Source organism: Musca domestica, unplaced genomic scaffold (genome assembly GCF_030504385.1).
Source record: "Musca domestica strain aabys unplaced genomic scaffold, Musca_domestica.polishedcontigs.V.1.1 14, whole genome shotgun sequence".
NCBI lineage: Eukaryota > Metazoa > Arthropoda > Insecta > Diptera > Muscidae > Musca > Musca domestica.
In genome coordinates this window covers 6,700,499-6,709,848 of record NW_026712192.1, presented here as the reverse complement: position 1 = coordinate 6,709,848, position 9,350 = coordinate 6,700,499, and the positions used below count along the sequence as shown (strand labels likewise).

Below are 9,350 nucleotides of genomic sequence, written 5' to 3'. Positions count from 1 at the left end.
GTTACAACAATATTTAAATGCAATGAAATGTATTTGAAATGCAGGTTCGCGCAATCTATTGAAATGTGTTAGTATTTTTTTTAATGATAGGCAATATAACATTCGGATAAGATCAGTTCGGGTGCCTATGCCTTACTGATAACAGGGAGTTGTCGGTGCAATCAAATTTCGAGTCACAGTGGGTTCTTTGTGTGTGACCCTTTATAACCTTGTTGTTTATTTAGTCATAGTTCTACCCATGGTACAATGAAGAGAAGGTAGGTCAACTTTGAAAAAATTGCAAATATAGAGGTCTACCTGTTTGGCTTGTAATGTCAAAAATAGTATCAAAACAATAAAAAATCAAACAACTTGTTGCATTTATTTTGAATAAATAATTGAAAACCACGATAACTGAGTGAAAGGTCAACACCTCTTTTCAAAATCATGTACAATATATATCTATAAAAGAGTATTTCGCTACAAAAACCTCTAGATTTTGTCGATGCATACGCTGAAATAAACATTTTGAAAATATCCGAATTTGAATATTTTCTGAACAATTTTTTTGTTATTGAAAAGAAGACACATACATAAACAAATAAAGATGACATATTAAGCCAAGAAAATAAAAAAATTAAAATCATATGGTATCATAGCCCTACCTTGATATCATTGTACCATGCATGGTACAATGAAGAGAAGGTAGGCCAAGTTTGAAAAAATTGCAAGTATAGAGGTCTACCTGTTTGGCTTGTAATGTCAGAATTAGTATCAAAACAATAAAAAAAATCATACAACTTGTTGCTTTTATTTTGAATAAATAATTGAAAACCGCGAAAACTGAATGAAAGGTCAATACTTCTTTTCAAAACCAGGTTCTATATATCTATAAAGGATTATTTCGCTACAAAAACTCTAGATTTTGTCGATGCATACGATGAAATAAACATTTTGAAAACATTCGAATTTGAATGTTTTCTGAACAATTCTTTTGTTATTGAAAAGAAAACGCATACATAAACAAATAAAAATGACATATTAAGCCAAGAAAATGAAAGAATTGAAATCATATGGTATCATAGCCCTACCTTGATATCATTGTAACATGGTACCATGCATGGTACAATGATATCAAGGTAGGGCTATGATACCATATGATTTCAATTTTTTTATTTTCTTGGCTTAATATGTCATCTCTACTTGTTTATGTATGTGTTTTCAAAAAAAAATTGTTCAGAAAACATTCAAATTCGGATGTTTTCAAAATGTTTATTTCATCGTATGCATCGACAAAATCTAGAGTTTTTGTAGCGAAATAATCCTTTAGAGATATATAGAACCTAGTTTTGAAAAGAAGTGTTGACTTTTCATTCAGTTTTCGCGGTTTTCAATTATTTATTCAAAGTAAATGCAACAAGTTGTTTGATTTTTTTATTGTTTTGATACTAATTCTGACATTACAAGCCAAACAGGTAGACCTCTATACTTGCAATTTTTTCAAAGTTGACCTACCTTCTCTTCATTGTACCATGGTACCATGGTTCTACCCATGGTAGAATTACAAGGTAACCCTTTCAGGCCAGCTGGTATCTTTTTGATATGTCAAAAAATTGTTGTAATTTGAATTCGCCTTCAGTTACACATAAGAAAATTGTAGCATGATTTCAAACTTTAACAATGCTCTTGATAGAAAATCGAGATTTTACGTTTTTATAGAGTATGAGGGAAAAAGTGTATATTCAACATATGGTAGGCATAGGTAATATGGAGATCTGAAATTCGTGGATATTTGAAATAAGTGAAACAGGGAATCAATTTCATATAGTAGATAAACCGATACATGGAATTTCATCATCTTATTTGTACGGATTTTCAACTATGTTATACACTATAGGGCTTCAACTGTGAAAGGTGAATGATTCCAAAGCATATTGGATTGGTTTGGGGAACAAAACATTTGCAATTTTTGGGGTGTGATTAAATATTGAGATAATTTTTTTTATTTCAAATTGTTCGAATGTATTAAAGTTATCTATACATAAAAGACTTCCTGTCTGCTATACATTTCATAGCTATGCAAATAATATGCGTGGACTCCCAGTAGACTCAGCCCCCTGTATCTTCTGCAATCTTTGATCCAAATCTTAAGTAAGCCTGAGGAGTAAATATACCCTAAAGTACCTTTTGGGTAGCATGTCACTACAGCGAGAAAGCTGACGATGTAGTAAAAGAAAAAAGGGTACACCCCACCAGAACCACCACAAAACCTAATTTTAAAGCACCAAAACTAATTTTCCGGATATTTTCTTGTAAAGAACATTATCGCTGTTGAATATGAAATCAACGTTGCCAACGTTACCAAGTGTGTAAGGATGATGAAGAGATAACAACGATTGGACATCTATTATCGCAAATGTCCTTCGTTGGCGCGCTGGAGACTACGATCACTCCATTTCCAGTCTCTGTGATTTTCAAAAATGTTGTATTGAACGTGCTATAATCAAACCAAGATGCAGCGGCTTCAGCATTACTTTCCATCGATGTTGGAAGTTTTGAATATTTGCTTTTGTAATAGAAAAAACAACAATTTTGAAAATTTTTAATTCAATATTTTGATTGGAAAAATAATTTGCCCCAAATTTTGTACTTCAAATCAATTCGCCCTGACTACAACTTTGACACATCAAGTTTCCAAAAAAGTAGCTTTGTTGTAATTTTCGCCTATGTTGCTACTTGGTATTTCTACCATGGTTCTACCTTAGTATTGTATTTGAAATTTATTTTTCTGAAAAAAAATCGTAAGCTAACGTCACTAAAGAACTAAAAATAAATAAAACAAATAATACGATAAACTCTGAAATTAATTTTATTTATACAATCCATTGCAATCGAACTTTCGAGCTATGCCATTCCATATACCACGTCCATTTGGTAGAACAATGGCGAGAAGTGCTTCATCTGTTAGTTTGAATTCATGGCCATCGGAACAATTATCCAACGATAGTATTCTAAGCAGCCGTAGTTGTGAGCCTTCATTTCGTGTTAGGTATGCCAGAAATAATCTAACGTCAATTCGTTTTTAATATGTTATGTTATGCTTTATGTTTCCCCATAAAGAGATCCAATACAAATGTATGATCAGATCACATCGCACTATGGAATCGACTTTCAAAGGGAGAATGGTCTTACTATTGCCGAGGAATATAAAAAATCTATTGCATTTTCTGAAACACAGAGTGATATTGTACCACCACTAGATTTACAATCGGAAGAGAATTATCCAGCGGCCAGTGATATGACCTATTCAGTAAAAATTGATCGTCAACCAGAATTTTCTTATGCAACATGGCTATCGGCAAAAAGGTAATTGTGCTACTATAGGAAGCAGGAATGTATATTTTTTAGGAAACCAAGGGGTGTTTCATGGATGGATGGATAGTTTAAAGAAATTGATATTGCCTCTAGTTGCCGCGCAAGAATAAGATTTTAGAAATTAACAAAACACTTTTGTTCTTTATTTAGAAAACACCTTTCTGTAGAAGCTGCCCGTCGCAAAGAAGAAGCTGAGCGAAAACGTCAAGAATTAGAGGAACGAAAGCGCATATCCAAGGAAAAATATGAAAAGTGGCTGGAAAATAAGGCCAAACAACAAAATCAACAATATTCTCAACACAGTATAAACGAATTAAATTCGAATAAAACGCATAATAGTCAAACATATTTTCCAAATGTTTCACAAAAGTCATTACGTTCCTCTGACAATGATGAAAGGCCGAAAGCTCATCTAGATGAATGGGAACGTACGAAACGGTTGCAGGAAGAACGTCGACGTATGCGAAAACAACAGGAAGAACAACAACGTCGTGAATTAGAGGAACAGCGTCGTAAGGCTGCCGCAGAAGCCTGGGATAAATGGTTGGCCGATGCGGCTAAGAAACCAAAACCTGTTCCATTGAATCGCGGCATATTTACATTACGTGGGACAATTTCAGATATTTTTGTTAATCCCAATGAATGGAAACCAATATTGCCCAATGGTGATGACAATAATTAAAAACATCTTCAGGAGATTCTAACTTTTTTCATATATTTTGTGTATCTTGTTTACATTGAAATATATTTTTTAATCTGAGCAAATTCGATTCGATTGGCTTAGTTTTTGAAACTTGATATGGAAATGAACCCAACACGTATACAATTATAAACTGGTAAAAATAGGACAGACCGACCGAACATACCGACTAAATGAAACCCTACCCCATGAAAGCTATATCTTAATCGATTTCCAGTAAATTTGGTGGATGTATTTTAATGTCGAATATAACCTTTCATTCAAATATGGCTTCTATTGAGTATACGTTAGGAATTTGGGAAGGTTTATATCAGGGCAAGGAAGAGAGCCTCAAAAATTGTTTGTGATTGTATGTGTTTTGAAAGAACAAAATATTGCAAGTGTTTTTTTGCCTCTCTTTACAGAGTGAGAAATAATAGGTTATCTTCAAATTTTCAATTGAAAATTTTCCGTTTTAAAAACAACTTCGTTGTTAAAAATTAATATTTTGATCAGACAATTCGGAGATATATTTGCAAAGTTTTTTCAATTATGTTTCATTTCAAAATAAAAAAAATATATAAGTTGAAGTTTAAAAATTTTATTAAAAAAAAATTATTAAACACAAATAATAATTTCGGACTTAACATCCTAACCATCTAAGTTGATCCTTTAAAAATTAATACCGATTACCACAGGCTGACATACGCAAATAGTTGTAGAATTTTACACTGATCAGAAACGCATATTCTGCGTTGGGTCCTAAAATATTATGTCTATGGATTACAAACAGAATGACAAACATCACATCCTGTTATTTTCCCTAATATTGACTAAGAACGTACATATAATTTCAGAGAAATCAAGGGAAATGTCCATTAATTTGGAAGGACAATAAATTTGTCTAACAATATGAAGTAAATTTCTATTCCTAACATGTGAATTCGCATGCAAATTTTGTCAAATAGAATTCAATTAAAAAAGATAAATCTTTAAATTTATGATTTTTACAAATTCGGAAATATTTGTTCCGAATATGTAGTAAGATATATTTGTGCTCCAATACTTCTTACGGTGTATTCATAAAAAAAATCCGACAGCACCTTCCTCAACGACTGCTCGAACAAAACTAAATATTCTCCCTAAACCATTTTGACAGTAATATAGGCCATGATTGTGTTGGTGAACACACAGATATCCCATGGGATACTCTTGGCCTAGCCTTGGTTTATATATAAAATCGGGAATCTGGCTCTGGAAGCCTCCATATAAAAGCGTCCAAAAAACTGCGAATGCCAAATGAAAGTGGGAGCCCTTACAAGTATTTTGGCATATAAAATGTTCTCCAAGTCAGTTTTTGGTAGAACAAATTTTCCAATTTTCTCATATTCCACTGGTGGTCAGGACGGGAATCTGGCTCTGGAAGCCTCCATATAAAAACGTCAAAAAAACTGTGAATGCCAAATGAAAGTGGAAGCCCTTACGAGTATTTCGTTCACAGTTTTTTGGCCGTTTTTATATGGAGGCTTCCAGAGCTAGATTCCCGTCCTGACCACCAGTGGAATATGAGAAAATTTCAAAATTTGTTCTACCAAAAACTGATTTGGAGAACATTTTATATGCCAAAATAATCGTAAGGGCTCCCACTTTCATATGGCATTCACAGTTTTTTGGACGTTTTTATATGGAGGCTTCCAGAGCCAGATTCCCGTCCTGACCACCAGTGGAATATCAGAAAATTTAATTTGCGATGTTATATATGGAATTAATAACTGTGGTGTGAGAATTCATTATCGAACAAAATTTATTTCATGGACATTTTCATTCATAATTTTATAAATAAATTTTGTTTTCAAATCGGTTCCAGGTTTTTTCTCTGACGCACAGTTGAAAAAGTATTAAATGTGAAGTTTCGATGTTCTGAGTTACCCTGTAATTTTTGGTGAAATTCAATGTTATCGATAGTTAGCAACGTTGCTAACTTCACGCTTGTGATTATCTTGTTGGCGCCAAAAAAATGCGATACTTTAGAGTTGGCATTATTTTCCCTCCAACTGTGCCTACTGGTCGAAATGTGGATCTAAGCTTAACCCCAAATTCAAAATGGAAATACAAAATACGACGTGTGAAATATTGGAAAAACCCTATGCTTCTGTCAATGGTGGCTCCCCGAAATGCAACGGAACAACAAATGGGAATTCAAAAGTAGAACGTGAAAATGCTTCTGTCAATGGTGGCTCCCCGAAATGCAACGGAACAACAAATGGGAATTCAAAAGTAGAACGCGAAAATGCTTCTGTCAATGGTGGCTCCCCGAAATGCAACGGAACAACAAATGGGAATTCAAAAGTAGAACGTGAAAATGCTTCTGTCAATGGTGGCTCCCCGAAATGCAACGGAACAACAAATGGGAATTCAAAAGTAGAACGCGAAAATGCTTCTGTCAATGGTGGCTCCCCGAAATGCAACGGAACAACAAATGGGAATTCAAAAGTAGAACGCGAAAATGCTTCTGTCAATGGTGGCTCCCCGAAATGCAACGGAACAACAAATGGGAATTCAAAAGTAGAACGCGAAAATGCTTCTGTCAATGGTGGCTCCCTGAAATGCAACGGAACAACAAATGGGAATTCAAAAGTAGAACGTGAAAATGCTTCTGTCAATGGTGGCTCCCCGAAATGCAACGGAACAACAAATGGGAATTCAAAAGTAGAACGCGAAAATGCTTCTGTCAATGGTGGCTCCCCGAAATGCAACGGAACAACAAATGGGAATTCAAAAGTAGAACGCGAAAATGCTTCTGTCAATGGTGGCTCCCCGAAATGCAACGGAACAACAAATGGGAATTCAAAAGTAGAACGCGAAAATGAGGACGAAGGACAATACTTAAATCTGATAGAAAGGGTAATAAAAACAGGTAATGATGCGTATTTTCATATGTAATGTTTAATTTATTTTTACGTTTTAAAGCCTTACGGGGCCAATAAATGTTTTGGCTTAACTCGAGTTTAGTAAAAACTCTTAAATTTTTTCCAGTGGTAGGTATTTTTACCGTGATCCCGGGAAACTATTTTTTTCTTGGGGGACGGACCTGGGACCCCAGATTTTTGACCCGAAAGAAAGATAGATATCGTTGGAAAGCTTATGAAAATACGGTTGATGATAAGATGTTACGGTTCGGAAGTTATAGTCAAATTATAAATTATATTTTTTTAACCCGGATTTTTTATAAAACCCTCAAAAAGTCAAAAAAGGTTCCATTATGGGGGACAACAAAATTGTTTCTAAATTATAGCTGTCACTCTTACCTTTCCAAAATGCTACAATTTGTGCTAATACCTGTATTGAGTCCAGAGATATGGGTCTTTCCATCCGCATAACCCGATTCTAATTCAGAAATCTTTGGTTTGCGTTAGCCGGTGTTAGTCATACTCAGAGGAGAAAATCTCAAGAACCAGACGAAGGCCGGTTTTTTACAAAATGTGTCAAATTTAGAAAAGTTTGGTTCGCGTTAGCCGGTGTAAGACATACCCAGAGGAGAAAAACTCAAGCCCCGGCCGAAGGCCGACTATTTACAAAAAGTGCCGAATTTAGAAACCTTTTGTTCGCGTTAGCCGGTGTCGGACATACCCAGAGGAGGAAATCTCAAGGCCGGCTATTTACAAAAAGTGACAAATTTAGAAAACTTTTGTTATTCCGACGACTGCTACGCGAAATAAACCTTTTTTTATTGAAAAAATCATTTTAATGAACTGGTTAGTATCGGGTTATGCGGATGGAAAGACCCATATCTCTGGACCCGAAAAAGGTGTTAGCACAAATTGTAGCATTTTGGAAAGGTAAAAGTGTCAGCTATAAGAAACAATTTTGTTGACCCCCGATAATTCGACTATAACTTCCGAACCGTAACATCTTACCCCATCAGGTGACCACTTGGATAGGTATTTTCATAAGCTTTCCAACGATATCTATATTGTCTATATCGGGTAGTTGGATCCGGGTCTAGTCGGGGTCTTGAACCCGGACTTTCGGGTCAAAAATCTGTGGTCCCAGGTCCGTCCCCCAAGAAAAAAATAGTTTCCCGGGATCAGGGTAAAAATACCTACCTCTGGAAAAAATTTCGAAAAATTCGAAGAGTTTTTACTAAACTAGAGTTGTTTCAATGTTTTTAAGTGGTACTAATACGGTTTGTTTCATATTTTAGGAGTCACAAAGGATGATCGCACTGGTGTAGGTACCTTAAGTATTTTTGGTGCACAAATGAGATTCGATATGCGCAAGAGCTTTCCTTTATTGACAACTAAACGGGTATTTTGGAGAGCAGTTGTTGAGGAATTGTTATGGTTCACACGTGGCTGCACTAATGCAAAGGAATTACAGGACAAAAATATCCACATCTGGGATGGTAACAGTACTCGCGAATTTTTAGATAAGCTTGGCTTTACAGATCGTAAAGAGGGCGATCTGGGTCCGGTATATGGATTCCAATGGCGTCATTTTGGTGCAAAATATCGCACTTGTGACGATGATTATACCAATGAGGGAATAGACCAACTTGCAAATGTAATCCACACAATACGCACAGATCCCGATAGCAGACGCATTATAATGACCGCTTGGAACCCTAGCGATATACATTTAATGGCTCTACCACCATGCCATTGTATGGCTCAATTTTATGTGGCAAATGATGAATTGTCCTGTCAGCTGACCCAACGTAGTGCTGATATGGGACTGGGCGTTCCATTCAATATCGCCTCTTACGCTTTGTTAACTTATATGATTGCCCACATAACAGGTCTTAAACCAGGCGATTTTATTCACTCATTGGGTGATACACATGTCTATTTAAATCACGTTGAACCATTAAAGGAGCAGTTGAAACGTGAACCACGTAAGTTTCCAAAATTAATAATCAAGCGTAAAGTTACGGATATTGAGGACTTCAAATTCGAAGATTTTGAAATTGTTGGCTATAACCCGTATCCGAAAATTCATATGGAAATGGCCGTTTGAAACAGCGTGATTTTTAAATTTCAAAAATACAAAAAACGGCTGTGGGATAAACGTTTTAAATACATATGAGAATGGCTGCAAAGACCTAAAATGGTAAAGACTAGACAAAATGCATTCTGAGCAAATGGTTTGTGGCTATACTACCTTGATTAACAGTTCATGACAAAGGCATGTTAATATAAAAAACACAATTATATGAAAGAGTGACAAATAAAAGTTTGGATAATCTAAAATATTAGTTTCAAAATTCAATTCCATATACCTTCCCAAATCATTACATACTGCCTTAGCGGTTTAAATT

The 9,350-nt window shown here is 35.2% G+C and overlaps 2 protein-coding genes across 2 annotated transcripts; both read left to right on the top strand.

The window, feature by feature from the left end:
* Positions 1 to 1,674: 1,674 nt before the first annotated feature.
* On the top strand, positions 1,675 to 4,124 carry LOC131801089 (coiled-coil domain-containing protein 34-like). The gene is made up of 3 exons (XM_059119155.1): positions 1,675 to 3,028; positions 3,100 to 3,345; positions 3,505 to 4,124. The coding sequence occupies exons 1-3, from the start codon at positions 2,886 to 2,888 to the stop codon at positions 4,034 to 4,036; spliced, it is 921 nt and encodes a 306-aa protein (XP_058975138.1). The 5' UTR covers positions 1,675 to 2,885; the 3' UTR covers positions 4,037 to 4,124.
* Positions 4,125 to 6,053: 1,929 nt separating this feature from the next.
* On the top strand, positions 6,054 to 9,282 carry LOC101896591 (thymidylate synthase). Its single transcript, XM_059119154.1, has 2 exons — positions 6,054 to 6,950; positions 8,238 to 9,282. Exons 1-2 carry the CDS (start codon positions 6,137 to 6,139, stop codon positions 9,047 to 9,049), a joined length of 1,626 nt encoding a protein of 541 aa, XP_058975137.1. The 5' UTR covers positions 6,054 to 6,136; the 3' UTR covers positions 9,050 to 9,282.
* Positions 9,283 to 9,350: the final 68 nt, after the last annotated feature.

Coding starts and splice junctions, on each gene's coding strand:
- LOC101896591 (XM_059119154.1), top strand. CDS start 6,137: ATGGAAATACAAAATACGACGTGTGAAATATTGGAAAAACCCTATGCT. Junction 6,951..8,237: donor AGAAAGGGTAATAAAAACAG/GTAATGATGCGT, acceptor TTCATATTTTAG/GAGTCACAAAGGATGATCGC.
- LOC131801089 (XM_059119155.1), top strand. CDS start 2,886: ATGCCATTCCATATACCACGTCCATTTGGTAGAACAATGGCGAGAAGT. Junction 3,029..3,099: donor GAGCCTTCATTTCGTGTTAG/GTATGCCAGAAA, acceptor TTCCCCATAAAG/AGATCCAATACAAATGTATG. Junction 3,346..3,504: donor ACATGGCTATCGGCAAAAAG/GTAATTGTGCTA, acceptor TTCTTTATTTAG/AAAACACCTTTCTGTAGAAG.